At 49.1% G+C, this 15,389-nt stretch overlaps 2 protein-coding genes across 2 annotated transcripts in view; one reads left to right on the top strand and one right to left on the bottom strand.

The window, feature by feature from the left end:
- The window catches only part of LOC122365491 (WD repeat-containing protein 7-like), a gene marked incomplete at its 5' end in the record, with an annotated part of 47,437 nt that overhangs the window by 20,273 nt on the left and 11,775 nt on the right, over positions 1–15,389 (top strand). The window contains one exon of the mRNA XM_043336750.1: positions 15,125–15,322. Coding sequence (XP_043192685.1) covers positions 15,125–15,322 — 198 coding nt within the window. The remainder of the gene's footprint in view (positions 1–15,124; positions 15,323–15,389) is intronic.
- Positions 768–3,040, bottom strand: LOC122365492. The gene is made up of 2 exons (XM_043336751.1): positions 2,082–3,040; positions 768–1,902 (listed from the first exon to the last, which is right to left on the bottom strand). The coding sequence occupies exons 1-2, from the start codon at positions 2,091–2,093 to the stop codon at positions 1,135–1,137; spliced, it is 780 nt and encodes a 259-aa protein (XP_043192686.1). The 5' UTR covers positions 2,094–3,040; the 3' UTR covers positions 768–1,134.

The raw sequence follows: 15,389 nt of genomic DNA, 5'->3' as shown, positions 1-15,389 counted from the left end.
AGCTATATGCATCACTTATTGGTTGCTTCACTTCACAGAAAAAGTAAAACTGAAAATTGGTTTACAAATGGATGAGCAGCACACATTTTAACATTTTTCGAGCAATTTATATCAACTCACCACCCCATATCAACTCACCCCGGTTTACGGTATGTATTTTTAACCTTCGACTTCATCTGTAATTGGGCCTCCTATGCCCGTTGATGATGCTCTCAATAAACTAAACTAAACTAAACTAAACTAAACTGAACCTGACATAGCTATGGCCTGAAACGTAGGTACCAATTACATACACGCTTGCCTTAAATGCTGCTAATTTTCACTTTAAGCCGAGTTCTGACGTCATCGTTAAAGTCGAGGTCAATGAATTTTTGCCGGAAAGTTTTGACAGCTTTCAGACGCTGTTTGAATTTTGAAAATCGAGCCAGTAGTTTCAGAGAAAGGATGGGTGCTCTGTAGCCCTCTCCCGTTACTCTCGTTATGGAATATAATCAGGACATGCACGGGTTAATTAGTTTGCTAAGGTGTCTATGGCCCTAATTTCTTATATTATCCTTCAGGTCACCCTCAAGGGGCCGCGAGTTAATACTCGCGGGTTAATATTTCATTTATCGTTCGTATACGTTAAAGGAAAGATGCGTGTGTTTTGATTTTCTCTAATGGCCTCCTGATTCGAGATGACAAAAAGGATAGGTTTCCGTTTCAATGCCGGTTACATTTTCGGCGGTTCTCTTTCATATTTTAGATGAGGTGTAGAAAGATTCCAATACGAAAGTGAATGTATATATTCAGCAGATGAACTATACACCAATGAACCGTGCGTCAGAGTCACAGGGGGATCAAACAGTGGTCGTCGTCGTCAATCATAACGGCGTTGGCTGCGTCTGATGACGGCGAGTCCGTGTGTCGGGCGGGCGGTCCTGATCGAGCCGCTCCGGCCGGGACGGGCACTGTGGCCAGCGGCCACCGCGCTGCGACGCCGGCGATCACACGGCGCCGGCGCCGCGGCGGCCTGTCGGCCCACTTGCTCGTCCGCTGACGGCCGCAGCCGGAGCGACTCGCACTGACCGCCGCCCACCGCACGGACGGCTGACTCCAGAGACAGACTAGCGACATGAACGGGCGGCGGACGCTCTAGGCGACCGGGTCGACCCGGTAGGCGGTGGCGTGTCCCGGGTTGAGGATGACCTCGGTCAGCTCTGCCGGGTAGCCGGCGCCGGCCGAGTAGGTGACGGCCGGGGCGGGCGCCAGACCGTAGCCGGCCGAGTAGAAGGCGGGCACGCCGGCGTAGACGGACGGCGTGGGGAAGACCAGGCTGCGCTTGTTGCGGCTCTTGGCCTCCTCGACGGCGGCCAGGTGCTCGGCGGTGGCGGCCTTGACCTCGGGCGTGAAGTCGACCGGCAGGGGCGCCACGCCGGTGTCGATGGGCGCCGTGCGCGTCTCGACGGGCGCCACGCCGGTGTCGACGGGCGCCACGGGCAGCGCGTTGCTGGCCACCTGGAAGCCGTTGGCGCCGGCCGTATACTTGACGGTGATGGTCTCGCCCTCGGGGTTCAGGTAGCTGTAGCTGCCGACCACGTTACCGTAGGCGTCGCGCACGGCCGAGTGGGCCTGGTCGGCCTGCACGTGTCCGTACGACGCCTGGCCCAGCTCGTCCTGGGCGTGGTAGGTGGACGCGTAGCTGTAGGGCGCGGCGTAGCCGTAGCCGGCGTAGCCAGCCGGGTGGTAGCCGCCGGCGTAGGTGGTGGGGTAGAAGCCGTTGTAGCCAGTGTAGCCGGCCGGGTAGAGGCCGTTGTAGCCGGCATAGCCGTTGTAGCCGTGGTACAGGCCGGCGTTGTACAGGCCAGCGTAGGGCAGGGCGAGCTGGGCCGAAGCCGCAGCCACCAGGGCGGAGAGAGCCACCTGATGATAAAAAAACACCATGTTAACAAAATGGATATGGTGTCCGAAAATATGAATATACAAGTTGACAAGAAAACAACAACTTTAAAACAGTATTGTGAGAACATTAATGCAAACCAAGTAGTGAATGCTATCATAAGAGCCCAAGAAGAGCATCAAAAGCCAAACAGTGCACTTACCAGAGCGTTCATGTCGCTAGCCGTCAGCGAGGTGTGTGATGCTGTGGTGCCGACCGGACCGGCTTTTATAGTGGAGCTGCTCCGTCCTGGCCGTCCAAGGCCTTCTCTGCCGGCTCCGCCCACTGTCGGCAGACAGCCCGGTGGGACCACTTTGTGGCATCTTGATAGCTAGGAAGTGATCATATGACGTTGGACGTCAGTTTGGTGTTCTGTTTTTCTGGGTTTTCAATCGAAGTGTCTTGTGGAAATTTCTAAAAGAAAGTCAGTGAAAAGATTAGTGAAGTTAGTGGAAAGACTGGAAGGTACCGGGTGTCCCAGAAAAAAGTACCAAATTTAAATTAGGAGTACAAAGAAAAATATGCGCGTGACATGTAAAATTTTAACATCAATCGAAAGCGTCATTCATGGAAATTATGTTGTATGGCTCGAGCGCTCTGTCAGTCATGAAGCCGTTTAATACTGAACAAAAAACCAAAATAGTCGAATTTTATCTCAAACACGGATCAGCCGTTTTAACGCAAAGGCAGTATCGCAGACATTTTAAGGTCCGAGAAGCTCCAACGATAAAGACCATACAGCGTCTGACTGAGAAGTTTCTGGCAGAAGGGTCCATTAGTAACCAGAATGCCGGAAACAGTGGTCGGAAAAAAAAACATCTCGCAGCCAGGAGGCCATACGAAAGGTCGCAGAGCAGGTTGGTCAGACGCCGAAAGTGTCGGTGCGGCGCCTCGCGTCTAGGGTCGGTCTCAGCAAGTCCTCCACTCACAGGATTCTCAAGAAGGATCTCGCCTTATCTGCCTTTAAGCTTAAAGTGTTTCAAAAGCTGTTTGCTGCGGATTTTGAGCAGAGGGAACAATTTTGCAAATGGTTTTTGGAAAAGTGCACAAACAACCCAAACTTCTTGTCTTGTGTTTGGTGGTCTGATGAGGCCCATTTTCATCTGAACGGGCAAGTGAACCGCCAAAATTACAGGTTTTGGGCGGAACGGCCACCAGAGGAAGTTCTCGAGGCTCCGCTGCATTCCCCGAAGGTGACTGTGTGGTGCGCGTTGAGCGCGCAGGGAATCATCGGCCCATTCTTGTTTGAAAATGGTGCTGGCGAGACGGTCACTGTCAATTCCCGGCGCTACCTTACCATGCTTAAACGCTTTTTGCGGGCACTCACAGCGAGTTGTGCGGACACCCTGAACCAGCAATGGCTGCAGCAAGATGGCGCAACGGCGCATACATCACGCGCCAACTTGGCCTGGCTGCACGAGTGTCTAGAGGGGCGTGTCATCTCCCGGCGGGCCGCGGTGACCTGGCCGCCGCACTCTCCTGACCTCACGCCCCTCGACTTTTACCTGTGGGGTTATCTGAAAAGTGTGGTGTATCAGGAGGCACCAGAAGACCTAGCGATACTGAAACGGGCGATTCGCGCGGCCATTCGTGCGATTCCACCTTCCGCATGTGCTCGGGTCGCAGAGGAAGCCTGGTGCAGGGCGGAGCGGTGCCTGGCCCAAGAAGGCAGGCACTTCGAACATGTGCCGGTGTGAGTGACAGGAAGGAGTGGCATGGTCCATTTGTAGCGCAAATAAATCTCCATGGAACTGGCTCGCTTTTGATATGCGTTTAAAGCATTAGTGCCGAATAACAAAAAATATATTGTCTAAACAAATGTGGTACTTTTTTCTGGGACACCCTGTATTTATGAAGCTTATAATTTTTCTGTCACCAGATCAAGCTTGATTTTTATCGTCTTATGTTCTGGGAACGGCTTCCTTCACCTATCAACAAGCGGTCTGCTACATCAGATCGCTTTATACCTTCAGTCATTGATTCTTTCGATACATTTGGGTGACCGTCACGACTCGTAACACGCGGCAAATGAGGGGTGTTAAAGCTAAAAGTTATTGATAATAACTCTGGGATGACTGAGTCGATTGCGCTGAAACTTGGGCTTTCGATGGGCACGGGGCACCTACCTGTCGATGCATTTTTATGCGTTTTAGTTGAGACTGGAGTGTTACTGCACGTGCGCACGTGCAGAGGCCGCTTCTACATCTCAAGAAGATTCGGCCTTTTGCGCCCAAAGTTGATGCGCCGAACGCGATCGGTTAGAAGCGTGGTCCGCGAAAGACAGTAGTTGGTCTCACTTTGCACATGCGCATGTGCAGGGTTGAATATTACGCTCGCTCGTTTGTCGCCAAAGGCATCTTATTGGTTGAACGGCCACCCGTCGAAAAAGTGGCTTACTGAGGAGACTGCAATGCCGAAATAGGTGTAACCAGCGATCCCCGCGCGGTAGTGACAGCAACGTCACACGTGGGTGTATCACCCAGGGTTGTATACCAATCAAGTCGATTGAATTGATTGATTTGATTCAACGCGTATTTTGAGTTGATTGGATTGAGTCGATTGACTTTTCGAGATGACTGGTTGACTGACTCGTTTGACTTTAGCGACTGGTTGACTGATTTGATTCCCGAAAATTAGAGTGACTCGTATGATTGAGTCGATTGAATGGAAAGTTGAAATAAGTTTTAGTTGACGAAAAATAATGACACCAATTGATGACATCAAAGATCACAAAACTACACTGAAAACTGCTTGTCATCACAACTGCAATATGGGGTAGATGGCCAAATAAAGAACAGGGCCTAAACATGAACAGCCAACTTTGACTTTCAACTGCAATAACTGCTCCAATCCTGTGATAGAACCTGGCGATGCACCTACCTACCTTTCTGCACTCAGCAGGAAACTTTTTTTTAATCCAGATGACAAAGTGCAAGGCCCTATATACTAATAAAGTGTGATTCATTACTAATTCACATCTCCACATCTCCTCAGAAACAACCCACTGAACTCTATAAATATCTGAAACCCCTACAAAAATAACTGAAACAAAAGCGCCGTTTTCGTCTCGCTAATTACGTTTACATTAATAGCTAATTTGCTGCATTGTTTAATTTGCAGCAGAACGTTTGTTGATCCTTTTCTCCTGAGAGCCTAGGCATAACATATGTATTTAATATATTTCATTTTCCTTAAAATATTTTACCGAATATTATTAAGTGGTTTTATTTCAAATGAAATAATAATTAAAACGAAATTGGTGTTGTACAACCGATTTATTTTATGATGATCTACCATACTACATGATAATCAATGACGTCATCTTACCAAAAAATCAAAAGACGTAGAATAAGGATTTATAAAAGCTTAGCATACTTCTTGGCAAAACGTTTTCTTTGTTTTTTCGCAGTCGCACCCGTCGCCTCGCACCAACGGCATTTAATTTTCCTTGTTCTTCTTCCTTTGTCCTTAACTTATCCTGTGGTTCCAGAGTCCCTGTCCTTTCCATTTCCTTTTAAATATATTTTTAATGCTCATCCCTATCCCCCAGTCCTAACAGTTTCAAATTGTATTGCAATAAAATGTTTTGAATTCTTCACATATAACCTATTGTAATATAAAATATAAATGGAATATAAAAGACGGTTAACTTCCTCCAAAAACCGAGTGTATCCTCCTCTCTCCAACCATCTCCCATTCATCGTTATTTTCCATCCACGTGTCTTTGCGCGAGAGCAAATTATCAGGCATCCGTCAATCACATGAAATACGTTAACAGTGAGGCACCATCGAACACCACCCCCTGACCTTCAAGGGTCACTCACTCTGCGGTGCCGAACATCCTCTACTGCACCTTAACACCACCCCCTGACTTCCAAAGTCGCTGCGGCCTCGAACGTCACCAATATGCCAAGGAGTCGTCGCATGGCAGTCACCACTGACGATCCAAATCTGGAGCTCTGCCTGGCTTCTGTCACCATCGGACATACTCAGGCACCGTTGGATAATTAATTAACCCTGGATCTGCACCGTCTTCCCCATCTGTTCTTCGGCATCTAACCACACCACTGAGGAATCTGGCACATCACCACGAGATAATCTTCCAAGCTCCTTCGAAGGCTTCCACAAAACTTCTTGCCGGACAGAAATCCGGTTGTCACATTTACGCCACTCATGCTGAGATGACAGGCACACAGAGCGCCATCTCACTGCATAGGGTTCTCCTCGAGTACCTCCACAGGCCCAGTCACCGACACTGCGGACGGCCGAGTGGGCGCCCAGCTGCACTCGTCGCCGCTGTAGAACTAGAAGCGTGTCTTCGTCGAGGCTGCCGCCGTTCGCTGCGGGCTCACCCTCGACTCACAGGCTTTGAAGTCATGCTCTTCTCGAAGCCTGAATCCACCGAGGTTCGCAAACTTCGCATCCTTTCCCATGTCTTTTATTTCCCTTGCAACAATCATCCACTATTCCGTTCGTATCGATCGTGTCGTTATACTCGTCATGGTGATCGTTAGCTTTACGTTTCTTTAGAGCCATTTTACCATCCGTATATACAAGGAAAAAGGCCGAAATAGCTTGTAATATAAAATATAAATGGAATATAAAAGACGGTTAACTTCCTCCAAAAACCGAGTGTATCCTCCTCTCTCCCAAGGCCCTATATAGAAGGTATGCTCATTAGGCCGAAGCAGCGATTTCCGTGACGTCACAGGTACGAAGGGTCGGACGGCTGTAATGCAATCCTATGGAAAATGACCCAACTTTAGGGCTCTCCCACATAGCTGCCAACCTCGACACTAAGGTAAAAGTTATATCACATAAAAGCTCAAATCAAGACGAACAAGAAACCTATCTGACGTTTTTACGTATTACTAACGGCTTAGACTCTATTCAAGTATATTCAGAGCTCTGCGTTACCTCACTTTTTCTGCCGTCAATGCCACTGCAAATGCCTAGTCGGCGCACGTGCGCTTGTCGAGCGGGGACCACCAGTCGGGCGATTCAGAGCTGCCGCCCAATCAGAACGCCGCAATGCCGTGACGTCATTGGTCGCACACGACACGTTACGGAGATAGGGATGAGACAGCCCTGCCTCTCTCCAACCATCTCCCATTCATCGTTATTTTCCATCCACGTGTCTTTGCGCGAGAGCAAATTATCAGGCATCCGTCAATCACATGAAATACGTTAACAGTGAGGCACCATCGAACACCTATCTACCTTCGTTGGTACTGTTGGTAGCCAGTGACACATCTAGGCAGGTAAGAAGGTACCTACCTGATTTCCTGCTGTCTTCATAAAGCATACCTAATGAAGTTGTCAAATTTATAGCACATTTTCAACACTTTCATATCAATATGGTGTCAGTGTGGCATGTAACATAGCTAGGTTCATTATGTTCAGGGTTCAATTCAGAAGAGCTCCGCATAACTCACATAAGAGACAGACGGGGGCTTTACATGGGGTAGATGGCCTGATGACTTAGCTGGAATATGGCCAAAATTAAATTGACAACTTTTAGGTGAAAGGTGGTGATTTGGGTTAAGGGGCGTTTGTTGAAGTCAACTACTGGGTTATTTTGCACCCATTAAATGAAACTTCTGCTCCAATTCTACCCACACTGTAAAAAATATTGACTAGCCCCTCGTCAAATGATTCTCAACGCTAAATGTCGGGGGTACAGACTAGTTTTGCATCCTACTTTTGACACACGCTGCGAGCCCCTGGCTTGTTTTGTGTTCGTCAGATGACAGTTACCAGGTGTCGGTTAGTTTTTACCACGTCCCAAAAATAGCTGGAGCGTTTCTGCCTTGTTTTGGAAGCAGGTCCTCGTTAATGCTGTGTATGATAACAAAGTACCTAGTAACAATAATAACGAAAAACAATGTCAAAACGAGGGCGGCTTGTTTAGTGACGATGCTCAAAAGAAGCATCGTCTTGTTCCTACTTAACGAATGAAGCTCAAACTAGGTCAAAACTAACGTATTGCTCAACCCATAGTCAGATGACCAGCAGATCCTACGCCGCCCAATCCAGTCATCGAATTTGCCAGCGAATTCGTTTGAAGACCATCATATTATTAAATATCGGTGGTCTTCAAACGAAATCCCTTACCAGTTTGATGACGAATTCATCCGGCCCATTCCAAAAACGCTCAAGATAAAATGAAAGTGTATTTCTGAAATAATATGCTTTCTTGCAATGCACCTTTCGTATATCAAGCGAATCTTTCACTTCCAGCGCCCGTTTACAGTTATCAATCGAATCAGAAGCATGCACATACCTATTGATAGATCTGAACCTAAGAACACAGACGACATTTTGTAGAGTACCTGTCTGAGCCTATGCAGTGGAGCCCGTGAGCCGCCCAACCGCAGCTGCCTCATGAACTTGATGATAGGTCTGAACCTCAGATTGGCCAGAGCTTGGCCGTCAATAACCAGCTTATTTATATCCACAGTTGTAGTGACTTAGGGTTTGGAATTTGCCAAACCTAAGTTTTGATTACCAAGAGAAGTTTTGTACTTCTTGCACTTGCCCTTTCTTCATAACTTTGGCGGAAATCGTCGTAGTGAAACTTCAGTGTTCCGTTAGCTGTCGGTTCTTGAGAGAGTTGGCCAGGCCGGACACCGGGGGCGGCTCCACAACTTTCGAAAAATTAAACCTACCTAAGTCCTATTGCACTGCATGGAGAGCAATTCATTTAAAATCGCTCTTGTTCCCCCCCCCCCCCCTCGACAACTTTGCAAACGTCTCTGCGCGATTTGGTTGAGAATAATGGCTTATGGCAAGTTATTGAATCAGAACGTCGATCACTGCAGGTCATATATCGGCAAGCAATTCTTCATAACTAGACACTGCACAAATGGAAACGATACAGGTTTGCCCAGTGATAAACACTCGCACTGCACAGACTCGCGCACCCCCGACCGAACGCGGCACGGCACAGCGCAACAGCTGGCGCCGGGAAGCCGGGAACGCGTTAAGTGAAGGATTCACAGGTGCGCAACTTTATTGCGAACAATAAAAACCTACCGCAAACGATTAAAAAATAAGTTTTAGGGCAATCGGAAATACAAATGTATTGACTTATAGAAATAAAATTGTCATTCACCTTCCAAATAACCCAACAATTTATTTGCCGTAAAAAGTGTCTGGAAATGGAAAGTTGCTAACATGATTCAGCAAGTAGGGAAACGCAGCCGCTACCTGGCGAATAATCTCAGGCTGGTTTAGTGACGAGTGCATTGCTACGGCTTGTTCCTCAACCTTCACAGATTACTATGACAAAACTACCCCTAGTATTTTGATCATCCTGAGGCTGGCTTTCACCTAATAATTTGATGAGGGTCTTCCTCGTTTCGGATTGAGGCGAAAACAAACGTCAAACAACCTTGATAGTTAATTCAGCACTTCAAAACAAAGGTACACCTAGGGTATCATTACAATACCGGATCATAACGATCTGGATAGTTCTCAGCCTGTAAGCTAACTAAGCGGTAACTAGTCAAGTGGTAGGTACCGGAAGCATTGACAACCTGGTGACTGTTTCGAGACCCTTGTTTTGACACATAGCTCGTCAATATTTTTTACAGTGCATTGAACCTCAATATCATGATCCACCTGTCCATCACTAAGTATCCTTCCTTATTACATAGAAACTTTGAATGGCATGGCAATTTATAATTTTAAATGACAATATTTTTGTTTCTTCTGTAGGTAGGTAGGTAGGTACACCAGACTGCTATGGACACTTTTCCAAGTTGGTGGGGCAAAAAACCTAATGTATATCTTGGTTTGAGTCGTTTGATTGAGTTGATTGATTCCTTTCATTGTCGCGTTTGAGTCGATTGAATCAATTCCCGAAAACTGCTCTGACTTGATTGATTTGATTGGTTTCCCAAATTTGTCGTGATTGAATTGATTACTATTGATTGAGTCGTATACAACCCTGGTATCACCACAGCGAGTCTACGCACCACGAATTCCTGACCCAGATAAGTTGTGGTGCAAGTTATTTTCTGGCTTTGCCAGTCGCTTACGAGTAATTAGTCTAGTGATTAGTGGAAACTTTGCTTATTTCTTCCAGTGAAGTTTCCAGTTGAGCTTTGGTCTCTGAAAGTGGTGCTGACAAAATTAAATAGTAATGTGCTAGCAAGATGATCACGAATTGTGTGCTCAACTCTAATTAGAAGTTTGTTAGAAGCTCGTCAACAATTCGTTGTTCAAACCAAGCTACCGTGATCCTATATTCCGCTCGATTTCTGTAGAAACTTAATCTCACACATCAGCCGGTGTAATATTTAGTTTCTACTTTCTGTGACGTCTGCGCGGAGTTCTCTGGCGTTTTTCTGGGCGCCCTGCTCTGTCTTCCCGGCGTCTGTCTGTCGGCGGGGGTCGGGGGCCGGAACCGTAGCGGTAGACGCCAGCCGACCGATCCCGCCCTGCCCCCGGGCGATAGGCGTGACCTTGACAGTGGCGGCTGGCCGGCCCCTTCGTCCCCCTCGCTGGTCCGAGCGGCGGACCGCAGACCAACGGTCCATGAGCACCCGTCCCCTCCCCCGCCCCGCCCCATCCACACCCTGTCCTCGAGTGTCGGCGCACCGGTCGGTAGCTAAGTGTGCGTTCGGTCTTAATTGTGAGAACTGAGGTTCGATTATGTGAATGGTATGTAAGATGGTATGTTACAACGCGCGCTCAGATTAATTTGTACAGGTTTCCATTCGCCATGGAAGGCAAGTTTCCGCGCTTGTATCGTAGGTGTACGGTGTAAAATCTGGAAGACAAAAAAACTGGAAGACAATGTTTTTTTAGTTGACAGCATTTTATGAAGCTTCTCAATGACACGCACATTTAACCCTCGCCCTGGCAGGGCATTTTTCATAACACGGCCTGGCAGGGGGGGGGGGGGGGGTCGATGCGACCCCCCCCCCTCGCGATTGGCTCCTATGGCACCTAGAAACACCAAATTCGGTAGGTAGGTGGGCCCCCTGGAGTTCTCGCCCCTGTGCAAATTTGGTTGCTCTAGGTCAATATTTAGGGGGGTTTTGGGGGGTATAAATGTAAAAATTTCGCTAAAAACAGGTCAAAAGTTTTTCGCTTATAACTTTTGATCTAATTACGATAGAGCAAAAAGAAAAGCACCAGTGAACTCAGCACGTCACGGCGCGTCGAATGATATACTTTTTAGCTTGCTTAAGTGTACTTAAAGTTTTCCTTAAATTTTAAGTAAACTTAAATTAATAAATTAAGTTAAAGTTAACCAAATTGCATCATATCGCGTATCATTCGATTCGGCTGATCACCAGGAACACAATGGTACCATTTTTTAAGCTCTAGCGTCATTATGTGCCAAGTTATTGGCAAAAATGTCATTTGACCTCAGTTGACCTCATTTGACCTGACCCACGGATAAGTACACCAAACAAAGAAGCACCAAGTGACCTGCTGTTGAGTACTGTGGTTTCAAAGCACAAAAGTGATAGAACGAAGCGGATATCTCCAGTATTTTCCGAATTTAGTATTTTCCCATAGGCTTAACATTACGACGTAATGACCTCTAACTGACCTCAGGTCAGTGACCTCAAAAAACCCGAACTATATGTTATACAACTCGGTGAACTTAGCACATCCTGAAAGTTTGAAGGAAATCAGTGCAACACTGTGAGTTGGACAGGTGCAAAAAGAAATTTGAAATTTGACCATGACCTTGTACCGGTTTTTCTGACCTGGTGACCTGACCTAAGGTCACCCGGACCTGAAATTTTCAGGTCATATGTAAAAAGGTTGCCCCATAGGCTGTGCCAAATTTGGCGGCGCTGCGCGCCGCCGTTTTTACGCTATCTTCGAAAAACCTTAGGGGGGGGTCGCATCGACCCCCCCCCCCTGCCAGGGCGAGGGTTAATGCTGCACATGCAGTCCTATGAATTAGGTATTGTGTTTTGGAATTCGAGAATATTGTTGACGGTATTGATCAATATTTTAATCGGCTAGCAATGCTCATTGTTCGTAATTGGCGTCTTAGCTTTGACGATTTCCGTGTTGAGCGGGCCGCTCCAGTGGCCCAAATAGATGACCTCTCCGATGGTAAACCCTTCCATGACCCGAATATCGGACACCGTGGCACACAATACAAGGACGGACAGGCCCTTCTACTTTATACACCGCCGCCAATGGGCGTGATCGGGTGCATACAGACAGCGTTACGCTGCTAGTCTACTGAATGCTCGATATAAGTTTAGCTACTGAATCAATAATGACTTCTGTCTATGGCTGTCAAGCCATAAGAACCGCTTCTGCGTCTCTTTCTCCACTTTCATAGATCATCAATTCGTCGATCGATTTATCTGAAGTGTGCATCAATCACTTGTGGATGGAGATGGATTTCTCGCCCCCGGACGGGATGCAATTGCAGACTTGCAATGCAGTTTAGGAATTAGGGCTGCAATTGCAGGCCCCAGAGGCAGAGGAGGGGCGGCAGACTGTACCCACTCAGGCAGAGGCAGGGATACAATCTACACCCTGAGGCGGAAAGACTTGAATGCAGTCCTCTCTCTCAGGCGGGGAAGGGGTGCATGCATAATTGCAGAACCCCTGAAACGACGGAAAGGATACAGTCCCTTCCCTCAGTCAGAGGCAGGGACGCAGCCCCCTCAGTCAGTGTCAGTGGCAATGCAGTCCATACCCCCCTGAGGCGGAGGCAGTGTCCGGGCGAGGTCGGCGGAGGCGGCGCGGCCTTGGGTGCCGCTGCCTCTGCTCGGCCCCCTCCCACGGTGCTGACTGCGGACGGTACCGATAGGGCGGCGGTCGGAGCAGGGACAAGGGCGGGGCGCGCCGCCTGGGGTGTGACCCGTCCACTGGCCGATCTATGACTACCGGGCTGTGGTTGCTGAGTCTGACTGCACAGGCCCTGTGAGCAATCAGCCGAGACTCCCTGCTCTGCACGCTGGTAGATTTATAGCCGAAATGCCGTCGGGAAGCTGAGTTAGTTTCTATGGCTCTAGGACGGTTGTGCGATCAGTGAACTGAGAAGTGTCACCATTGCGCGTTGCGCAATATCTCGTTGCATTTTTTGTCCGTTCAGTGTTATCGCCACTGCTTCTGCCTTTCGTCGTCGCTTGTCTATTTCCCCTGAGTTAGAGCGATGACTGAGCAGAGGACGGACGAGAGGCGCTGAGCGCGGACCGGTCAGCGGGCGTGGTCGGTTCCCGGACCTGCTCCCGGACCGCCGCCGGGCGGGGCGCATCACGTGATCTCATTCCGGACCATAGGATATGACCGCCGTAGGGAGGGAGCGCACCACGTGATCGGACCATCCCTGCTGTCGGGCCCCGCCTTCAGTCTCGACCAACGCAAGGGACAGCAATGGTGTTTCTTTTCTTTGACGGAATGCTTAGATAGAATGTTTTTTCTCCCGTCGTTCAATTTGATAGCCTTGAGTATCTGTTGTGTGACGCGGATTAGGTGGTGACGTGACTTAATCACTGACGATAAAACGATCTCTAAAGCCACCATCCGACATGCTCCCGGCTATTTTCTTTGTACCACTTCCGTTGTGATTTCAACTAATTTCCGATGCAACGTGCATCATCATCGGGCTCAGTTATCCGGTGTTTGGTCTCGTCCGTCCGTCACGGTAGCACTGAAGCACGACACGCCGCTATTCCCATCACGGCGGAGCGCTCTTTGTGCGGTCCGTGAAGGCTGGAGCAGCGCCTGGGGGCTCGACCACAGGGACGGCCTTGTTTATCGGTTGTCGATGGATTCCGTCAGCCCGGAACGGCGTGCCGACTGACCACGAACGCGTACCGGTGCGGTGCTGAGAGGCGGGTCGCGGCAGGTCGCGGGGCATATCACTGATGGCAGATCACCGTCTGCGTAGGATATGCATGCCTATATAGTTTCTACCAAGATTACTTTGCTACTCGTTTCTACGAGTCACAAAATGAGCACAGAAGCTGACTTATTGTACCGGCAGAGCAGAGACATTGTCGACGGAGATGTTAATGTGGTGTTGTCTCTGATGGAAGGTTGCGACTGGGTAGCCGCTGACTGTTACGGTTTTTGCAGTTAACTCTGTTCGGCATGGTTTGTCACGCGGTTGAGTTCGGACTTCCTTTGGATGTTTGATGATGTAGGCACAAGGAAAAGGGATAAGCGTCCTCACGATCCGAACACACAAGTCTAATGTGACTGTTGTGTGCCTCAAACTAGACAGATGCTTCATGGGTCACTCGAATCTAATAAATGAATTATCTGTAAAGGGACCATACAATTCCTTTTAATCTCCTTTCTCCGAATAAGGAATGGCCGGGGACCGTAGCTTCGCCACATAAACTTCCTTCCACCAATCTCTGCTTATAGACTCTGGGAGCTGGGAGGGGCCGGGGGACACTTCCATCTCACAATCCCTGCTCTTGGACTCTGTCTGAGAGCGCTCGGCTGTTGGGTGGGATCGGCAGGTTCTAGCTGCCAGCAGTCCTGCTCAGTGTGCTCATTGACTGTTCGGCAGCTGGGAGGGACCGTGAGATACTTTTTCCGACAGTCCCTGCTAAAAAAAACTACTCTCTGGCTGGGAGGGGCCGAGAAAGACCAGACTCCACTCTCTGCTCATAGACTATACTGGGAGGGGTCTGTAGAGACTACCTTCCCCAGTCCCTCCTCTTAGACTATGCTGGGAGGGGCCGGGAGGGACTACCCTCCCCCAGTCCCTCCTCATAGACTGCTGGGAGGGGTCGGCCGCGCCGGGCGGTGGCTGGGCGGTGCCTCCGATGGCCTTGGAGACGGCTCCAGCGGAACGGACGCCTCCCAGGAGTTCCGTGATGATGCTCGCGCCGCGGACCCGCCCAACCGGGCTCGTTAGGACAAATCGTGGCGTGACGTCACTGCGCGTCACGTGACGTCTGTCCGGCTTAGGATGGGGGGATGGGGCTCGTGTCGCGTGATGGGGGAGGGATGGTTTGATGAAGTGTGGGATGACATGTTGATGTTTCGAGTGTATTCAAACGATTCGTGTTTCTTTTAATTAGTGCGAAACTTGTGAACCTGTTTGATAGACTGTTGCGTAAGCTGTTAGACCTGGAAAATTTGGGACGCATCGTATTGGCTATGTTTCTGCATCTTTTGCTTTGTATCCCTCAAACATTAGCTTGCCTGTTAGTGCTCTTCCGCGTCAAATAATTAAGGTGAATTTCCGCATTCGTTCAGACTCGGACGGTGAGCTGGAGGGCCGGAGTCGGATCCACCTGGGTCAGACGGACAACCAGACGATGGAGATCTGCCAGCTGCTGCTGTCGCTGATTCACGCCTGGGGAGTGGATGCCGAGATCGACCGGCTCTGTGAGAGCAAACTGGGCATGCTGCGGCCCAAACACCCCGTCTGCTATGGGCTCATCAGCAAACACGGTACGTGGATGGTGACGGGAGTGGGTCGGGGCGGGGTTGTGCTGTAATTGCTGCTTGAAGTGAGCAT

This window comes from Amphibalanus amphitrite, unplaced genomic scaffold, assembly GCF_019059575.1.
Source record: "Amphibalanus amphitrite isolate SeventyFive unplaced genomic scaffold, NRLGWU_Aamphi_draft 000744F_arrow, whole genome shotgun sequence".
Taxonomy (NCBI): Eukaryota; Metazoa; Arthropoda; class Thecostraca; order Balanomorpha; family Balanidae; genus Amphibalanus; species Amphibalanus amphitrite.
Note: the sequence above shows the minus strand (reverse complement) of the source record. Positions and strands in the feature narration are given on the sequence as shown.